General features: G+C 44.7%; 1 protein-coding gene across 4 annotated transcripts in view; it reads left to right on the top strand.

The window, feature by feature from the left end:
• GRM5 (glutamate metabotropic receptor 5) overlaps positions 1-21,570 on the top strand; it is a 1,150,672-nt gene that overhangs the window by 858,601 nt on the left and 270,501 nt on the right. For all 4 annotated transcript variants that reach the window (XM_069204006.1, XM_069204004.1, XM_069204003.1 and 1 more), the window contains exon 6: positions 20,282-20,450. In XM_069204006.1, the coding sequence (XP_069060107.1) occupies positions 20,282-20,450 (169 nt within the window). The remainder of the gene's footprint in view (positions 1-20,281; positions 20,451-21,570) is intronic.

Below are 21,570 nucleotides of genomic sequence, written 5' to 3'. Positions count from 1 at the left end.
ACTCTTCTTGGACTGCCTTGGTTGTCTCACGATACCACCTGTCCCTGCACCAGTCTCTATATCCATCTCATTCATCCCCAAGGGATCCAAAGACCTCTGCAAATCCTCGGGCTCCTCATATTCAGTAGATTATAGTAATCAGCATTGTGCTTAGCACTAGAAGTCTGTACCTAATACTCAATTTTTGTAGTTGTAATCTGAGCACCAGGAATCTTTTCCATGTGTGATTAGTTTCTTTGTAGAGGTCTGTAGTAGATCTATTTGCTGTTTTGGTAGGCGAAGAAGGACGTGTTTTTTCACCACTGAAATTGCCTGGTGTGCTTGCTTGTTAGTGCCTTAAGGAGCATACTACGGTTTGTGTTGGAACATTCAATTTTCTGGCCCTGAAGACTGTGCACCCTGAAATTCCAATGTCAGTTCACACTTGATATTCATTGGTGTAGGTAAAACAATTTTCAGAATAGACAGCATGTCATCTTTACCTTGCTGGGCCGGGATCCTGGAGATTCTCACATTATCTCTCCTGCTTTGATTTTCCAAATCAATGGGTTTATGGTAGAGTTTCCAAATGATTGAGCCCCATTCTGGTAAAGATTCCATACATGATTCCAGGTGTGTAATTATATTTTTTCTGCTGTGTCTAGCCAGTTGTTGAAGGCAGTGATGGTTGTTCTCAAGGATTGTCCTACAGCTGCTGTTGTAGTGACCGCTGTGTCTACTGCTCCTATGGACACATTCAAGTCAGCCAGTTCCTTGATTAAGGTGTCAAGTGTAGCTGGTATGCCATGTGGTGTCTCCATCATTGTCTTGGTTTGTGAAAATGACTTGGAGACTGTCACTCGTGAGAAGTGCAGTTGTCAAACTGATTTCTGGGAAGGAGTGGCAAGGGTGGATGTTTGGATACAATGAAAGAGAAAAAGGGTGGGAGACCCCGACATTCAAATCATTTACAGTTCAGCTTTTAACTGTGATCCCATCTCAGAGTTAACTGGCATGAATGTGCAGTCTCAGGTTGAAGCATTATTACCCTTAGGGAGGATCACAGTGGGTTTCACCTCATATTTGTCAATGTCATCCTTGCAATTCAGCTTGCTTTCTGATGCCTCCATCTTACTATACCTCCTCGGATACGGTGCTTAGGATCTGTGTTGTTGACATCATGGAGTAGTTGTAGAAGCTTTGACAACCTGGTAATTATTGTAAAGAATCAGTTGGTGGTTCAACAGAAATTATCAGATGGGAAAACTATTTTGTTGTTGGTAGTGAGAAATATGTGCCTCTGTGAGATCACTGTCACTCCCTTAGACACTCACATCAAAATAAAAGGAGAAATTCTTAGCACAGATTTGATTCCAGGTGAGGGGAGAGAATTAAAAAATGGCCACTGTTACCCAATAAATTTCTGTTTCCCCTATTGATGCCAGTGTTTGTCATGGTGGTGGTTTCTCACTGGTACGTCCTGTGTCCTGCTTTAGGCCCATACAACCCTGCTTTCTCACTCTCCACCTCCCTCTGCTCGTTCTCTCCAACCAGCTGGACACCGGCCTCGCCAAGTCTGATTTGCATATGGCAGGGTCCAAACTGGGGTGTTGTGGTGAGCAAACAAACAATGGATTTAACCTAGATCTGTGACTGGGGGTGAATGTTTAACAATGTCCAGCATTCTGTCCATCATCTTTTTGTGTTGCAATAGTTGCCCCAAGTATGGAAAGGGTATGCCCAGACGTGGGTCTCATGCTCACTGTACAACTGGATTCAAGCTAGCCTGGCTGATGAGGGGTGATACCCCAAAACTGGTCCAGGATGCTTGTTGCTGGTCCGGGGGGGATGTGGTGTGGCAGTTCAGGCTGGACTGTTCCTACTGGAAGCAGGTATAAGACTGATTTGTATATGACAGGGTCCAAACTGGGGTGGTATGGTGAGCAAAAAAACAATGGATTTAACCCAGATCTGTGACTTGGGTGAATGTTTGACAATGTTCACCTTTTCGTCCAACATCTTTTTGTGTTACTACAGTTGCCCTAAGTGAGAAGGATATGCCCAGACGTGGGTCCAGTGCTCACTGTGCCACTGGATTCAAGCTAGCCTGGCTGATGGGAGGTGATACCAGGATGCTTGTTTGCGGTCCAGGGCGAAGCTGGCCTGGCAGTTCAGGCTGGACTTGTCCCATGGGGAGCAGGATCAAGACGGATTTGCATATGGCAGGGTCCAAACTGGGATGGTGAGGTAAGCAACAAAATGATGGATTTAACCCTGATCTGTGACTGGGGGTGAATGTTTGACAATGTTCGGCATTCTGTCCATCATCTTTTTGTGTTGCTATCTGTGAGATCACACTGTTAGACACTCACCGTCACAATAAGAGGAGAAATTCCTGGCACAGATTTAATTCCAAGTTAGGGGAGAGAATTCAAAAATCGCCACTGTTGCCCAATAATAGTCCTCTTTCTATTTCATCTGTTGATGCTGATGTTCGTCATGGTGCCAGTTTCTCACTGGTATGTCCTGTGTCTTGCCTTTACATCTGGAGTGCTTTCCCACTCTCCGCCTCCCTTGGCTAGTTCTCTCCTACTAGCTGGACCCCGTCCTCACCTTCCCGTTCTGCCTGCCTTCAAAGGGCCACCTGGAAGACCTGGCAGCTGATGCCTGTTTCCACCAAGTATTGCTAATATCCAGTCAGCTCCAGTCATCCACGAAGTGGGCAGAGCATGAGGGTTATGCCATAAAATACACCTGAAAACTGCTCAAAGAGACGTTGAATTCCTTGTGCTTGTATGGCATTGGGACCTCAGTTTAGATGGCGTTGGTTGCACAGCCCTGCTCTGTGGTACCTGAGAAAACAAAATGTAGGAGGACATTCAGGTGAGCATGGAGATAGAGGTCTCCCTCACTGTGACAAGATTCCCTGGCCCTCTAGATCTCTTGAAGGCCCCGAATGGGACAGCCATGACGCTATACTCTTGCCATCATGATAGTAATGCTCCAGAGTGTTACAAGAGCAAAGCCCTGCCTCCTATGTTTGAGTTTCAGGAATATCAGCTTTATAGCAGAATAGAGAGAGTAGGTTACATAGAGGTACAGTTAAAACCATAATGATGATATCCAGTCGCTCTGTTATCTCCTTTTTTATTTTTTTTTAAATTAATTTTTAGATGATAAACAATCATCAGTTTGAGTAAGTCAATTCTCCGCTGCACATTAGGTTCCCAGAACCGCCACTTCTCAACATCACAATGTCAAACTGAAAACAAAGGTAAACAATATATGTCCATGTCCATAGTTGGAATAAAAGTGCAATCTGCCATGAATTTGGTAATGTAGGGAGGAATGCAGACCACACTCTGATCTGAAGAATCTTGGTCATGAGTGGAAAGATAATCCCGGAAGGGTTGCCATATTTCAATAGGTCAGTTTGTGAAGGGTTGGAGGAGTGCGTAATCTTCTTTGACTTTATCACAAAAAATCATGCATTTAAGGTAGTCAGCGGTGTTGGTGCCCTACGCCCCCCAGTGTAGCACGCCTTCCCGCTTAGCCAACGGGAAAGCCATAGATACAAGTCAGCGCATTGGCAGAGTGTACCCCAAGAGTGTGTGGAGGGAGTTGGGATGCAGGTTTATATGCAGTATGGAAGAGACATGTGTGTAAACGGCTTTCCAATAGACAGAAATCAACAGGCATGTCTAGGATGAGTGTGTGAAGCCAGCACTTGATAGATTGCACTTGGGACAATGATTTTTCCTGTTAGGGTCAATCCTCGCATTAGCCTTCGGGAATAAGTGGCAACAATGGAGAAATTTAAAATGCAACAGTTTATGCCGGTAATTGATTGAAATGCCTTGTATTTGTGAACAGCAGTAGGTCCAAATGTTATCAGTAATGGGGTAACTCAGCTCCACCACCCATGCTTCCCTCACCTGTGTCCTGGTGTCGGGTCTCATAGTGAGGCAGTATTGGTACAGTCTGGAAACTAATCGATGCCCCTTCACGTCAGCAAATACATGCGTCAGCGGGGGGAATTCCTCCTGGGCCAAAGGGTATGGGGATAGCAGGGAATAAAGTGTATTATGTAATTTCTTAAATATGAAAAGGTCCATATGGGTGACACTTTGTGCCTGCTACCCTTCAGGATAATGGAAAACTTGGCCATCTGGGAAGAGATCGCCCAATGTGGAGAGTATATAGTGATGGAGTGTATGCTGCACCAGTACCGCACACATGAGAGGGAGCCAGGGATTATTATGAAAGGGAAAAGCAGAAGACTAGAGTGGTCCACCACCCAGCATTCTTTGCAGCTGGCTCAATGCCCAGCACGTCGTGGAGACCATTTGCATGTTGCTAGGGTCTAAAGGGATACCCTTTGGAAGGATTTCAGAATGGGAGAGCCCATCCAACTGATCCCTCTCAGATATGTGACACGAGCATCCGGGTGGTACCAATGGAAGGAGTATTGACACTGAGCTACCACATAGTACAGGTGGAAATCTGGGACTCCAAACCCCCCACAGTCCAGCGGAAACACCAGGGTGTCCCAACGAACCAGCGGCCTACCTACAGCCCATGTCAAGCACAGAAGATGACCACGCAATGTATGGAAGAAGCCAAGCATTAAGGGAACAGGGATATTCAAAAAAAGACAAAGAAAATGCGGAAGGACTACCATTTTTATAATAGCCACCCGTCCCGCCACGGATAGAGGAGGTTTTATTAATCGTGACACCTGCATCTCCAGTCGGGCCATTAGCCAGACCATAATTAAGTTGTAGTATTTGGTCTTTGTCTCTATGTAAGTGGATGTCTAAATATTTGGTATCTTCTGGACCCCACCGGTATGGGAATTTCGCTGGCACCGGTTGTGTGGCATCTGCCAAGGGAAAGAGTTCAGACTTGGACCAGTTAATCTGTAGTCCCGAAAGGTTGTCATAGCGAGCAATCTCCTCCATAAGTGGGGCAAGATTGTTTGTGGGATGGCGGATAAAGAGTAGGATGTCATCTCCGTATAAAAAGAGAAGGAGGGGGCCATGTGCAAGTTGGAGACCCCTATGGAAATGGAAGTCTTGGGGTTTCTGGTTGGCTAGGGTATGCACCTAAGCCAGGCACAACCCACCCACTCTAGTAAGGACAAGGTAGCTACAAGTCCAAGATAACCCCTGCTCACCCCCTTGGTAGCTTGGCACGAGCAGTCAGGCCTAACCCGGAGGCAATGTGTAAAGCATTTGCACAACACATGCAACCCATGTGACGCAAAATGTACACCACAAAGTAAACACAACACTGAGCTATGTAAAAATAAACTGTATTGCTCAAAACATAATTAGACCAAACATTACACATTAGTAATACCCTGCTACCTTAGCAGTTGTCAGAACGTTACACAAGTTACTAATACTCTGCAAGAATAAGCACAATGGATCATGTAAGTACTCAGGATTCTACAACATAAGCAGTAGTCAGGAATAACAGTAAATAAATGTACTTATCATATGTACAGCATACTTATCCATAAAAGGAACATTAAAGCACATATGGCAAGACATAAAGAAAATATATATCTTTTGGAAGGTAACCCTGGAGCATACCACCCTCCCAGTGTCCCCAAAAGTACCTTATTTTGTAGAGTAAAGCACTCCTAGTGTCTGGAAGATTGTGGTGGGGGCCCACGGCACTCCTATGCGCTCAACGGGGGCCACATGCGGCTCCTCAGGGAGAGGGGTGGTCGGCATCCTCTCTTGATTTCCTAATGGGCCCCTCCAGTGGCCCGTGATCACTGGGAGCACCCCCGGGCCTCCACTGGCCCTACCTCCAAAGGGGGGGGGGGCAAAACAATTGCCAAAGTGAAGTTACAGGATGATTGCGCCCCTAAGGCAGTGGCCGGGGGGGAAGGAACTCCCTTTCCACCCCCGTGCCCTGCGTTGGATAGACAGTCACCCACGTCCCAGGGCGGCTGTCAAAATGAAGATACGCTGGAGCAGGGGCCTCTGATGAGGCTTTCCTCCTGCTCTGGAGGGCAGCGGCACGGGCACGGTGCGCAAGATGCTCTCCTGGCTTCTTCCTAGTCCCTGAGGAGCAGGCACCGAGGACGGTGACTGCTGGTGTCCAGGGGGCGCATCTATAAGCGTGCTTGACCACGGGGGCACGGTTGGAGGGCGCTCGCTTCTCTTTTTCCTCCATTTGGTGCCCTGGGGGCACTGGGCGGAGCGTGATTCGCTCCAACAACAAAACGTGCGATCGGGCTGCGGCGGTGATTCCTCTGCACCCGGGCTGCGGCAGTGATGCGGGCAGCCAGGAAGCACTTTTCAAAGCGCTAAGACAATGTTACTGGCCCGGGTTGCGGCAGTGATTTCCTTGGCAGAGAGGCACCTATGAGCGCCAAGGGCCCCACAAGAGTGCTGCACTTGGTGCTAAGGCAGTCCAGGAAGCGCTACACTCAGCGCTATAGCGTCCCAGCCCAAGATGAAGCACCCCTTGTGATGGGGATCGTTGCAGGGGTCAGGGGCCACAGCACCCTGCCCCTGGAGACAAGTGAAAACAAAAAGAAGCACAGGGCTGGGGGGCCCAGCTACAGGCCAGCACAAGGGGTGCAGATGGTGGCAGTTCCTCCTACTGTCCAGGCAGGTCACAGCTCAGCACAGCAGCAGCAGTCCAAGGTGGGTCCTGGTGAGTCCATTCATCAGCGTCCTGTGTCCAGTTTCCAGTAGGTTACTGGAGTTCCAAGAGTGTCCAAATTGTGGGGAAAATTCCCCTGTACTTATACTAAGTTTGCATTGTCTCTTACAATGAGGAGGAGAGGGGGTTCCAACCAGTTGCAACTAGTTCTGGGAGTGCCTCTTCTCTCCTCCAGCACAGGCTCCAAACATCAGTGGGGGGTAAACAACCCTATTGTGTGATGCCAGGGCACAGCCTTTACAACTGCAGGTGTGCCCGCCTCTCCCTTCTCTCAGCCCAGGAAGACTATACAATATCTAGATGCACCTCTGTGACACCTCCACCCTCCCTGTGTACAGGCTCTCTGAAATGTATGCACAAAGCCCCAACTGTCAGTCTGCCCAGAAGTGGATTGGAGTCCAGCTGCAAAAACACCAGAGTCATAAGCACAGAGAAATGCTCACTTTCTAGAAGGGGCATTTCTGTAATAGTAATAAAAAACATCTACACCAGTAAGCAGCATTTCTTATCACTAGTACAACCATAACAAACATGCCTACACTACCCCTTATAAATCAGACAATGCCCCTTACACATAAGGCAGGGCATTTCTAATGTAATCCTATGAGACAGCAGCACTCACAGCAGTGAGACACCAGGTTAGGCTATTTGTCACTGCCAGGACGGGCCACGCAACCTGGCACATGTCCTGCCTTCTGCATACATGGCACCCTGCCCATAGCGCTAGCTAGGGCATACCGTAGGGGTGACTTACATGTAGCAAAAGGGCAGTTCTGGGCCTGGCAAGTAAATTTAGATGCCAGGTCCCTGTGGCAGAAAACTGCGCACAAAGGCCCTGTGCTAGCAGGCTGAGATAGGTTTGAAAGGCTACTTCAGTGGGTGGCGCAAGCAGCGCTGCAGGCCCACTAGTAGCATTTCATTTACAGGCCCTGGGTATAGGGATACCAGGGACTTATAGGTAATTAAATATACCAATTAGGTATAATCCAATCATACCAATTTTACAAGGGAGAGCACATGCACTTTAGCACTGGTTAATAGTGAAAAAGTGCTCAGAGTCATAACGTCAGCCAACAAAGGTCAGAAAAATAATGAGGCAAAAGTCTGGGGAATGACCCTGTAAAAGGGCCAGGTCCAACAGTGAACCAAAGGGTCCATTGCTAGAATGAACAGAAGTGAGGACAAGGGGCATCTCTGTCTGGTACCGCTCATTATCAGAAAACTATTGCGAGTATTTTAGCTAGTATTTTTCATATTGAGGGGTAACAAGGAGAGGGGGTGCTAGGAGGTGCATTGGATAGGATCTTTGCTGGGCTTCAGCAGAAGTGTGGTGATGGCCTCACGCAGCATGGGGGAAATTCCACAGTGCACAAATATTCATTATAGAGCGTTAATAATTTAGGGACCAGTTGGGACTTGAAGGCCTTCTAAAAATTATAAAAGGCTCCAGTCAGGCCTTCAAGGCCAGGAGCCTTGGAACTGTCAATGGCATCTATAGCTGTTATTACCTTATCAAGTGTAATTGTTTCTTTGAGGAACTCATTCTGGCCCTCTGAGAGCCAGACCAAGGTTACTTCTTTGTGATATTCACCAATCGCAGACATGTCATCTGGCACCCGAGGGGCATACAGGTCTTTGTAAAATTGTAAAAGTTCTGCCACGACACCCTCGCTGCCTAAGATTCACTCCCCATCCACTGCTCGCAGCTCAGTGATGTAAACGTGGAGACTGTTAGGCAGAAGCAACCTTGTGAGGGTATGACCAGGGCGTTCCCCCACCTTGTACCTACAAGCCTTGGCATTTTTACTCAGATACAACAGCTCTCTATCTGCAAAGTCTCAAAACTCTGTTAGCAATACAGAGCAGAGATGTGATTGAGGATGCCCTGTCTTGAGCGTTGCTTCGTCAATGTTGCGCAAGTGAGACACACTATGCTGGAGCAATGTGGCATGTTGAAATTGGCCCCTCCTATCAGATGAGTCGCTTCCAGTCGCTCCAGGTGAGTAGCCAGTCCCTGGAAAAATACAGGATCGTCCATGTTAGGGGCATAGACATTTAATAATAGCAGGTATTTATCTGCCAGAATGCCCCGGATGAGGACATATCAGGGACGGAGTGGTATGATTGGAACATGAAGGGTACACGCCTATGTTTTAGGATGCAGGTGCCCCTAGAGTATGAACTGTAACATGAAACATAGTGATGTGTGACCCAGGTTTTAGGGAAAGCAGGATCACTGCTGTGGGGTGGGACATGTGTGTCTCCTGTAGGAAGGCTACCCCACATTCTGCCTAATCAAATAAGATAACATCTGTTTCCCCTTATGTGGATTGTTGAGTCCCTGTACATTCCAGGACATGAACGTAATGTCACAGGACATGGTCAGAGCGATTCAAAGTGCATGGGATGAGTAAGTGGTGTGACAAGAATGGGCAATGAAGAGCAGCAGGAGGACTATGTGGTATATTGTAGTAAGTGAACATAATAACAACAACAGAAAGATCAGAACGTACATTCCCAAACCACCCACCCACACCACACTACTCAACATCCAGCGCATCTCAAAGAAGAAAAACATAAAAGACAGCAATCTCATGGTTACAACCATGGCGAACGTCAACACAGCAGGCGGCAGCCCTAAAGATGAGATCAAACATATATGATGATGTAAGTCAACTGCAAGCACAAAAGTTTTGGGTGGCACATCTGATTATTCAAAGTCAATGGGGCCTCCAGAAAGGATGCCATGCAGTCATCACACAGGCAGCGCACCCCACACAGCAACAGATGTAGGACCTCATTCACAATGAGTTTAATGAGGATGACCAGCACCTGGCATCAGAGGCAGCATGCTCAGGCATAGCCGAACGGGCGGAAGAAGAGTTGACAGTTTTTTGCAAAATGCCACCGTCTCCGAGGGTTTATATTCCACCCAAAACTGGGCAGGGTAAAGCATGGTGTAGCGCAGTCCCATCTTTTTTAGAGCGTTTTTGACATCCGAGTACTTCTGACGAGCCTCCTGAACCAATGGCGTAAAGTCAGGATATATTGAAATGGAGGCATCCTGGTATTGGAGTGAGCCCCTCTCCAATGCCAGGCTGAGAACCCTGTCCCTGTCTTTATAATTAGAGAGGTGGGCTATAAACAAGTGAGGGGGGCACCCTCAGGGGGTGTCAGTTCCAATGAGTGCGTTCAAAGGTGAAAGTGGAGGAAACGTCAGCATAGTCGAAAAAAGGTCAATTAGGAGGTGCTGGACAAAGGCATCCGCCCTGCCCAAATTAGTGGTCTCGGGCACTCCTGCTATGCAAATATTATGCCTATGGGAGCGAGCCTCCAGGTCTTCGCATTTCATCACGGCTTGTTTAAGAGTGCACTCCATCTTCTCCATTTGTTTTTGCATGGTTGCGCTGCAGTTCTCCAGACCTGAGATCCTCTCCTCTGCAGTGTTGAGTCTAGCCCCCTGGCGATCCAGACACTCGCCTAGTTTGTTGATGAGCCAGACTATGATGTCAAATCTCCCCTCCATTGTGCGGAACCCCACCTTGAGCTCCACCATGATGACGGTCATTTCTTGGGATGAGGTCATAGGCATGTCTTGGTCAGCAGGGTGCTCCTCGTCCGGACCATCCACGCCAGCAGATCTGGTCTTATCAAAGTAGAGCCTGTGCTGTCTAGGATCCCTTTTGCCCTTTTGGGGGCGCCACACATCAGTAAGATTGACCAGTAGTGAAAGACACCCTAATGCTGCCAACACTGGCGCCCAGCAGTGCAGCCCCATAGAGGGGATGTAGACCAGAGTCCCAAGTCCCAGCAACCATAGGTGCAAGTCTGCCCAATGGTGCCAGGGGCTGGGCATCGACCACCAAAGGGCAGTGCAGAAGTTCTGTACAAATGTGAGCAGGCCGAGGCCAGTGAGGTTGAAGCTGAGAAAGTGAGAACCAGCACCAGGGTTATGGCATGAATTGGTCAGTGTCGTCAAAAGACTCAGAGGATCACCAGAATACCCATGGCCCAGGCACTCAGATGACCGTGGCTGGGGGCCAAGGAACCACAGTCTCTCCCGTCAGTGCTTGTCCAGAGCGCCCCGATGAAGCCACCAGATTGAAGGAAGGCAGGCGCAGCGTGGCAGGGCAGAAGACATAGGGTGGCACGCCCAGGTGGGGTTGATGGGCAGGACCACTGATATGACACCCCCTCAACACACGTGGGACCAGCCGGGAAGAAAGGATGCAGTGCGCCCTGTCTGCTCACCATGCGCCCCTGCGCCGGGCAGGAAAGGGCCTCCAGGGTCCACAAACATGTTACCAGTGCCCCTCCAATAGCGGTGCGCCCTTCCGCAGGGGCTGCCACGGCCACCACCACATTTGCCACAGCAGTCCCTCCCAGTCCCACACCCCAAGGGGCCCGGCCAATGAGGCCACAGGAGCACAGGTCAGTGCAATGTTCTTCAGGTCAAGGGGTGCCACCTCGTGGGATCGGGTGGTACATCAATGCTATCGGCTGGATGATCCCAGCAGGGCAATAGGGGGCCCAACAACAAGGGGTGCGCTCCCCCACAGAGGTCGCCGCAGCCACCACCACACCGGCCGCACAGACCACCGCTAGTCCCTAGGCGGAGGGCCCGGCCGACAAGGCTCCAGGCAGTGCAGGCCAGAGCGGTGCTCTTAGAGTCTGGGGCACTGCTGCCCAGGGCCCCATCACACCCCACAAACGGCAGCAGGATGTTCTCAACAGGCCGAACCCCACAGCCAATGTGGGCGAAGGCAAGGAGGCCTTCCCTGCAGGTGTCGGGGTCCCAGGAAGGCACTCACCTTGCTGTCCATACTCTGCTGCAGTGGTGCAAATCGACTGCTCTGAGCCTGTCCGCAGCCCCAGTCACTGTGGGCCCACGGGACGGCCCAGGCCAACCACCGCCCGGCACCCAAAGTGCAACACAGTCAGAGGTCTGGGGGCTTCAAAACTGCACTCCAGGGATATATCCACTTCGGACAGCCTCAGCGTGCTGTCCACAATGTGTATGAGGCGATAATGGCAGCGATTTACACGTTGTTTGTGCTGCAACTTCCGGAGCCTCACAGGATGGCAAATATCTTGGTAGCAGTCATGGCCACACCCCCTGTTATCTCCTTTTTCCCAATTTCTGCTGTTGGCACTCATATTATCATTGTAGGTGGTCATTGGTGGTGTCTGTGAGAGATGGATATGTGCAGCACTTCCATTGGATCCAGAGTAAAAGGCTAGTGCTTTCAAAGAGAAATGTGGCTGGGCTCCGGAGAAAATGAAGAGTAATCATTGGAGAGTAGATCAGTTGGGCATTGTAGCAGGATGGTCATGCGTTAACATGACAGGATATCGGAGAATATGATGACCAGGTACTGGCAAGTCATATTAACAGTTTTTTAAAGCTGCATAGCTATGATTGTAGAAAAAGATGGATTGTCTTATATCAAGACGTCAAGTAATTGGAAAGTTGCATAACCTACCAGAATAGAAACACGGTTTATAAGTGGACATCAGTCATTGGGCAATACAATGGACAGATAGTGGAGCAAAGGTCAGTGTTCTGACTAGGCCTGCATTAAATAAAATTATGCTGGTCTAATTTGTGTAATTTTGTGAATGTCACATTACATTTGTTCAATGAAATTCACGATTTTTGTTTAACTATACGCCATTCACAGTAAAAAAGTCTGTGTATTTATGATATCACAACACGAGTGGCTGTTGTCTGCTGTGTTTTAAATTTTTTGCACTATTATTCAGTCATCTAAAAATTCCACACGGGTATATTTTGTACTAAATTATATTGCATAGTGACAGATTTACAGTTCACTTAATTACACGTAATTGTGCCTGCATATAGCATAATTATGCAAAAGCAAATTACTTGAATTTGGTACCCCACCAGTCCTAACTACAGAGAATATAAGAGGGACAGGCAGATATTGTAACACAATATAAGAAGTGCTTGGAGAATAAGAACTGACCTATAGATGTAGGTCTGTTCCAAACCAATAGGAGTTAATAAGAATTGCAAGAAAAACAAACTTGAGGAGGTGGAAGTCTAAGGAAGAAACGGTCTAAAAAGTTGTTATGAGGAAGCAAAATTAAACCACAATGACAGCCCAAAATGCCTACTGGGAGGGTGGAGAAATATTTTACTACTCTCCTTGTCTTTATTAAAATCTTAGATTAGGTGAAATGAGATAATTATAACTTAGATAACCTAAGGTCAGGTCACTTGAGATAACTAGAACTGGTGATTTTCAGTGGTTCACTTCATTTCAAACAGTATGCCTTTACGCTTTGACCTTCTATTTCTTTCAAATAGTTGAGATAAAGTGAGTATGTATTTACCATTCCTAACTACAACATCATTTTAACCTTTGTTTTTGTATGTAAATGTATGTATTTTCATTGTAAAGTAAAATGTCCATTGCTGTACACAGAGTAGGGTTGGGTAAGGGTGGGACCACAAAGATTTTAAAGAGCTAAGAGCTCAGGGATATCCTGCCTGAGATACTCCACAGATGTTATCAGCCACCATGGATTTATAAGGTGGAATAGAGACTACCTGGGAATGATCATTCAGGATATCTCTCAGCCAATCCAAGGCCAATCCAAAGCCCGCCTATGCACTCATATGCAAGTGTGCCAGTCAATAAGTACTGAATGCGATACTGGATCAAAGGCAGTGGAAAAATCAAGAAGTATCATAATCCCGATACTGGCCTCTTATAGGGAGGACCTGATAAAGTCTGTAACTGCAAGAGGACTTTGGTAGTATGTTCGGCCCTAGAGACAAGATTCAATGTATGATTGTCCGACAAAGATGTCCAAAGTTGCCTATCAAATGCTTTCTCCAAGATTTTAATCTGGAACAGTAGTAGAGAGATTGGCCAATAGCTGGAGAAACTGGCCAGGTCAGCCGATGTGTTTTTTAAGAATCTTTGAGACATAAGCAAGTTTCCAACCTTTTGCCACTTTGGCTGTTGTTAAAGAAAATATAAATAATTCAGTAAAATGGGGCACCAGGAGCGGAGGCAAAGAGGTAAAATTGTGACCTGGAAATGGATCTTTCGGTGACCTTGATTTAACTTGAAGAACGAGCTCTTGTACTTTCTTTAAATCGTTATGTTTAACGCTTCCCATGTTACTGAATGTGTGAGTCGGTGGATTTTGCATCTTTCATTATTACACGGAGACTCCAGCAGTTGATCAAATTCCTCATAAATACTCCGCACGTTGTCCTGAAAGTAAGTGCACAGGGAAGTACACAGATCAGGTGAAGTTGGAATTGATGTCTGCTATACATTAGGATTAGTAAATGTTTTCACTGCATTACAAATCTCTTTGCAGAGCTACATGAGTTATGAATTGTAATCATTAAAAGAAAATCTGCAAGCTGGCCTCAGCTGTTTATAATAAGTGTTCAGGGCAGATTTATATATTTTTTCTAAAAAAAGATATGTAGACATGACCAACGCCATGCTCTCTCCATTATTTTTACATCTGCGCCTCTCCATTTCAGGCCCTCTTTATACTAGGGTGCCTGATGTGTGATCTGTGTGTTCCTGCACAATTTGGTAGGAGCTATTTCATCTCTAGCCTGGCCCTAGGTTATTGGCCCTTGGTACCTTGCCACTACTGAGTCTATGTCATTTGCAGACTCAATACCTTGCAGCTGCAGACGCTGACCTATTTTACCTGAATTGATTTTTTATCCAGACACCCGCCCTATTCAGTATTCCGTCTTCGGAGAACCCAAGTCTTTGCCAAAAGCTCTACATATATCTTACAGTTGCTGTGGGAAACGCTATATTTATGAGTAGGTATCAGTGTTCTTTTAAAATGTTTTTCTTGACTATGAGGCACCTTTAGCTGTCTCAACATACTGTTTTATTGATCAAAAGTACATGGCATATGTATACTGGCCACCCCAATCTCATTTCATGTTAATCAGGGTAGATTGTTTCTGAGTGAAATCTGCCCTGCAGAGTTGTTACACCATCCTTCTCTAAGATGTGAGACCACCAGGCCATGTGACTCATACTACCACACCAATTGGTTTAGAGCAACCAAGACAGACGCATTTCATCAGCAATTCAGGCACTGAGTGTCAGGGTCCACTTACGCAAACACCCACGATGATAGTATTCACGGATACCCACACTCCAGTAATGTGAGTCCTTACAACGCATCTCCTATACCCACCCCCGGACCACAAATTGTATCAAATATTCAATGAGAGACTCTTTAGCGTGTCCTTGCGGAGACTAATGCTTTTTTAACATTCTGAGGTGACAACTGAGCTGCAAAATGTACTATTGGACAGCATTTTTCAATATTTTCCTGGGGAGACTACCTCTTGAATTCCCTTGTGGAAGGCACGCTAGTTGGTTGCAATGTAGCTTGTGCGTGCAGGCAGAGGGCAGAGTCAGTGGTGGAAGCCGGGGCACCAGTGGGGGAATTGGGTAATGGTCTCTTCATTAAAGTTTTGGGCAAATGCCTTGATTTCTTACAAATTAGGCCCTGCGTCCCCCCTTCCTCATTGATGAGCAGTGGCCCATTGTTATGCAACTATGCTTGCGCTACATAAACAGCAATACATTCATACATTTATGCTTGCAACAGTATTGTGAAATAAGTCTGCCAATCAGTTGTAAACATGTTTGAAAATCTAAATTATTGTGCCCTCTCAATGACAGAAATATTACACCTGATGTCGGGGGCGCACATATTTGGGTGGACCAAATAAGACAGATGGATTAAAGGCACAAGAGGCAGACCAGGTGTAAAATGTGCATTACATTCCAAACTGCATGCTGGATAATAGTCATAATTTTAAATACCACACAGGACAGAGATTATACACATTGAAAGCTTGACGAGAGCATATTGTTTTGTGCATTTTCGTCTTTGGTGCAAATGGTTTGAAATTCTTCCCTCCACTTAGCACTTTAAGAATTTCCTGAAATACCTTGCAAGCCTTTAGCTATCCTTGACTTACAATCAGCAATAACTCCATTTAATTGTCCACAAAAGCAACATTAGAGTAGGCTCAGTTCAAAGTAAGTGATCAATTAACTGTCTAGAATCAAGATTACAGTGCTGCTTCATACAATCATTCCAAGTCATTAGTCACTTCCGGTGTTCAAAGAAAGAAAGGGATCATTCATCTAGTTTCTATAGCTCAATGTTTAGCAGAAATGCTCAGTTCATTTGTGCTGTGCGTTTTCCGAGCTCTGCTAAACCAACTTCTAAGCGGATAGTTATTTCACCTCGTTGGATTAGTGTACGTTGGATAGTTCAGCACACAGACAAAGAATTCCAAGTTCACTAAAATTGAACAACAACATGTCATTTAGTAGTGTTGTTTCTATTAGTATAACATATTAAAAAAACAGTTTGATATCTTGGGGAATTATCAATAAATGAAGCTTGTATGTTACAACTGTAACTACTGTGATTATTACTGCTACTGTTACTATTACCAATGTTACTGCAGATACTACAAATAATAATACAAGTAACAACAATCATAAAATACATTATTATTACGTGTGTTGTCCATAATATTGATAATAATTTTGACAATAATAAAAACAATTGTTGTTGTTATTATTATTATTATTATTATTATTATTATTACTACTACTACTACTACTACTACTATTATCATCAGCATCATTAACCGCTTAGTTATAGAGTGCTTTAGCTTCTTTATCTTGGAGTTCCGGATCAACGGGTGTTACTCAATCACTCAACTCAAGTGGACCATTAAAGTCAAATGTACATGTTCTGTGTTTGTCAGTTTTAATATACAACTGTTCATTGCAAACCAGAGCTCTAACAGTTTCTTTGGAAATGCATTCCGTTGTTAGAGGAAACCTTCATGATTTCAGATCTGGAAGTTCCAACTAAAGTTCCTAGCATTTTTATGACTGGTGCCTAAAGTTTCAAACTCCAGAAATAAATATTAGCATATGGTGTTGCTAACGCGTCCCTTTATGATAGTTTATTTCACATCAGGACTCGTTTTAGGCCAATGAATCTTTTGACCCAGTTGAGAGACACCGTAGGATGAGATAGCTAATCAATATATCAATCAATACATCAATAATGGCATCAATATTTATCACAACAATGCATTTCACTTTAGTCAAAGTCATTAATCAATTCAAAAGACGCTACCATGACCTTTCAGCCATGAATAACCACACCAGTTTAGTAGAATTTTATGAGTTTTATTCCCTATTAGTTACAATCTAAGAGTAGATGCGTTAACCTCAAAACCAAGAAACATAATAGCATAGTCACAATATGGCAACTTTGATAAGATTTCATTAATGCGAGAATCAGAAACATCATAACATAACACGGCGTGAACATAGATCAAGTTCAGCAGAGTGTCAATAACGCGTCAGTTCAACAAAGCATAGTCTTGGTCGTTTGTCTATTTGCGTCAGTTTAGGTGAACACCTGTCCTAACCACTGATTAGCATTAGCATGTTGGGCTTCATGCAAAACAATTTAGAACACCAATTTGGAAAACATTTAGCTAAGGACTATGTCAAAAGTAAGCAGTTGGTACCTAGAAAGGAAAAGCAAACAGACAAATTACAAATGCATTGTCATAATTAGCCTCCAAAATTTAGGTCAGCACACAGGATTCAGTCTTCGTCTTCAGAACATCAATCAAATCACCATCAGTCAGAACTCAGCTAAGGGACAAAAGTGGGCACTTCCCTCATAAGGAGGAAAAGTGTAAATGGGCAGTCTAAGGGCAAGGATGGTTTCAATAAAATCTCAAGTCACCAAACAGAGTGACAGAGTTTCTGGATAAAATCAATAGCATTCCCTAACCCACCGCAATGACCTTTCTGCGACATGGGTTTTTATCCCTTTTTCGTAGTACATTCCCCTAAAATTCTATTGGACATTTTCTATACCCCACTATCTTTAACCTATCAAATTTGACATTAGGTAATCCTAATCTTCACCCCATATTGATTTACAGGTTTTTGATTGGTCTTCATAATTGACGTCTTCAGAGGTGGCACATCCGGTGACTTCATTCCCTTGTAATTCTTTGCACATATTTCGGTCAGCAGTTTCATCGTCTTCTTCGGTTTGAATTACATTTAATCTACATTGTTTCAGTTCATTTATACCATTCTAGTTTTCGAGATGATGGGAGCGGGTGAGAAACAAATCTACATGGTTACATTCATCGTCCAAGTTCGAAGGAAAAGAACGAGCGGGGTCATGGCCCCCAGTGAGTCAGCACACTGAAAAATAGAAAAATGCATTTAATATGAGAGCCAGGCAGCTAAACCCCGGCTCATGCAAACTTAAGGCCTATGAGGTTTTCAATAAAAATGTAATAACGCAAATGTTAATATAAGCTTATTTAAACGTAACATAAACATTTTGGTCATCATTATTAGTTTGCGTATACATTGGTGGCCACTCATCGTGGTCACAATTCAAATGCACGTTTAAGCAAAATTGCTATTACTACAGTTTCTATGCGGCATCATCACACATTAATACATACACATTTCATGTTAATATAGATTATATAAGCTACGCTCTCTCAGTGTCAAAGTGGATATCTGAGCCCTTTTTCTCTGAATGATAAATTACTTTTGCGAGATATTCATCTGAATTAATATTTTAGTGTCCTGTTGACCATGGATTCCATCTTCCATTATAGTTCTATTGTAGGGAATTTCTCAGTGTACATTTTAAGCAATCATGACACTTTTAATCACCCATATGCCCCTGTCAGAGTCAACGCATGCAAAATCATGCCCAAAACCCTATCCATTCAAAGAAAACAAATACAAATCATTTACAGTCCTAGCTGTTATTTCTGTATGTTTAAAGCAAATTGCAAATCCTGATGTAAACTGAATGGCCAAATTATACAACCAAGAAATATGTTCTCCATTTTCAGGTTGAGCCTACTAGACAGTGCAGGCATTGTCTATCACAAGGGATACTGTGGCTTACCAGGGACATGAAGGGACTTGGGGCCAGATGAAGGTACATATGATTTTGCGACTCGGAATTTGCGAGTCGGAGCTACTCGCAATTTGCGAGTCGCAAAATCATATGCAGAATGGTGTCCATGACACCATCTGAGAATCGCAAGGGGGTCGCAAAGACCCACCTCATCAATATTAATGAGGTGGGTCGCAATTTGCGACCCCCTTGCGATTCCTTGCACTCACAGGGATGGTGGCCTGCTTGAGACAGCAGACCTCCATGTCTGTGACTGCTTTTTTAATAAAGCAGTTTTTTTTTTTTTTTATTTCAGCCCGTTTTCCTTAAAGGAAAACGAGTTGCAATACAAAAGAAAAAATGAAACCATTTGGTTTCATTTTTTCAGAGCAGGCAGTGGTCCATTGGACCACTGCCTGCTCTGAAAAAATATTTTTAGCGACATTCACAAAGGGGAAGGGGTCCCCTGGGCACCCCTTCCCTTTTGCGAATGAGTAAGCACCCACTTCACATGGATGCTAACTGCGAATTGCTTTGCGACCGCGGTCACAAAGCAATTCTGCATTGCGGTGCGAATCGCATTCCCATTTTGCGAGTCGGTACCGACTTGCAAAATGGGAATGTGCATCGCAATGCCCGTTTTGCATGGCGCAAACTGTGAATTTCGCAGTTTGCGCCATGCAAAACAGTTGCTACATCTGGCCCTTGGAGTCTGCCTATTACTTAGCATTGGTTTGCTTTCCTTGTAACTCTCATTTGCCTGCTTCTTATTTGTGTCCTAGCTTGTCTAGGCTGTGTTTGTCCTTCTTATGATGTATTGCCTCTTTAAAATCTCTTTGATTGGCTGACATCAATGCCTCCACTGCTTGCTTTTCAAGCACTACTTATTTCTTTTGTGTGAATCACTTCATTAGATTGCATGTGTTTTCTAACCTGTCCCTCTTGTGCTTGTTTCTCCCCCTGCACTCTGTGTTGGCCTCTTCCTCCAGCACTCACCTGTATACTTCTCACCATTGCTTCTCCTCAACCATACCCACCGTGTTGCCTTCCCCAAGCCCCTGTGTTGCTTGGTCTCCCTCCCCATTGTTCTTGAGTCTCCTCCATCACCTCACCCATATTGCTTTTGCACCCCCTTCTGTATTGCTTTGCCATTCCCCTGAACCTCACCCATGTTGCCTCTGCTTACCACTAAAATAAATATATATTCAGCCCAACAGTCAACAGAATCTCTAGACAGAACTGTTGTTGCATAGCAGTGGTAGGCAGAGTGGTGTAGTGACCAGCACCATCATTGGCCTCTCAGGCCATTTCAGAAGGGAGAATATGGTTCCAGTGACCACCCAAGACCCAATGGCTGTCTTGCGATAATTTGCTATGTAATAAAATTTAGAATCCTATACTAATTTATTGTTGTTATTATTATTATTATTATTATTATTATTATTATTGTTGTTGTTACTCTTATTATTATTATTAGTAGTAGTAGTAGAAGTATTATTAGTATTATTATGGCCAATGCATATACAATGTCAACCAATATTCAATTTCTCTTACGCAGTGTAAATGTGATGATCTCAAACAAAACTGTTATTCTATTTTCTATTACTAGGTATGAGATTATGAACTTCAAGAAAATGGGGAAAGATTACTATGACTACATTAATGTTGGAAGCTGGGATAATGGTGAACTGAAAATAGATGATGATGAAATATGGTCAGCTAAAAACACAGTTATCAGATCTGTTTGCAGTGATCCTTGTGCAAAAGGCCAGATAAAGGTAAATACGGCTCACTTACAATGTTTGCTCTGTTCTTAAGCGCAGCATAAAAACACTTTGATTTGCTTGCCTGAAATATTGTAATGAAGAAAATTAATGTATACAAATACTACATTAATAGAGTGGAACATTAGATCAGCCCCTTTTAGCCATTTCTATTTTGAACTGGCATTCACATTTTGAATTAGCCCACAATTCAGCCATTCACTGGTAGGAGAGTCAAGCAACACGACTGATGCCATTTTGTCCTTTTTCCATCCAGGTCCACACATGTAAGGATCCAATTCCATTAAACGAAAAAGTCCACCATGTCAGTCAACCTTGTGAGTCAGTGCCTGATGTCATGCCAGGCCAGAGCTACAGGGAGATTAAAGTAAACTGTGAGCATCAAGACTGCATTACTAACATGCCATCAGTGGCACACAACATGACAGACACCATCACACGATGTATTAGGAGAGACCTCAATTCTCCCTCATTGTTTGTGAGACTCACATATTTGAGGTAGAGTGTGAGCTCCCACTCAAACCAAGCTAAATATCAGACCTCGTCTGAAAGGCTAATACCTGAACTCTAAATGTGACTCAGTTAAGAGCACTGCTGTGTGATGAGCAATGCTTGTGGGCTGTAGAGACTTCAGTGAGCCATACCACTGCAGAGGGAACACTGCTGCAGGCTTCTACCAATTCAAGAGATGGGGTAGCCTCTCTGGACAATTAGAGTGCTTAGCTGCTACATTTGTAAGCTCTGATATTACATAAGTGAGTTATAAGTGTTGTTACATTTGATAATTAATGTAACATTTTTATATTTTTATTGATGTCACTTTGCATGTTGTTATTGATGAAAAAATTTATGTTGGCATCACTTCCTGTGATGTCAACAAGCATGACAAATTAGTTATCACGCCTATGAATTTTCAAAACTTGGGAGTTTTGCGCTAAACATACAGTATAGGAATGAAAAGGCCTGATGGTGATGACAAGGACAGGAGGCCCTCCTCCCAAAAGACCCTGTGGGATCCATTGACATCTCTCTTTTCCTGTGTAGCAGCTTGTTAACTGAAGCCTTCAAGAGGGGGGCAGGTCCTCTGTTCATGGCACAGCTGGCCTCTAGAGGG

This window comes from Pleurodeles waltl, chromosome 8 (assembly GCF_031143425.1).
Source record: "Pleurodeles waltl isolate 20211129_DDA chromosome 8, aPleWal1.hap1.20221129, whole genome shotgun sequence".
Classification (NCBI taxonomy): Eukaryota; Metazoa; Chordata; class Amphibia; order Caudata; family Salamandridae; genus Pleurodeles; species Pleurodeles waltl.
This window is presented reverse-complemented; position numbering and strand designations above follow the sequence as displayed.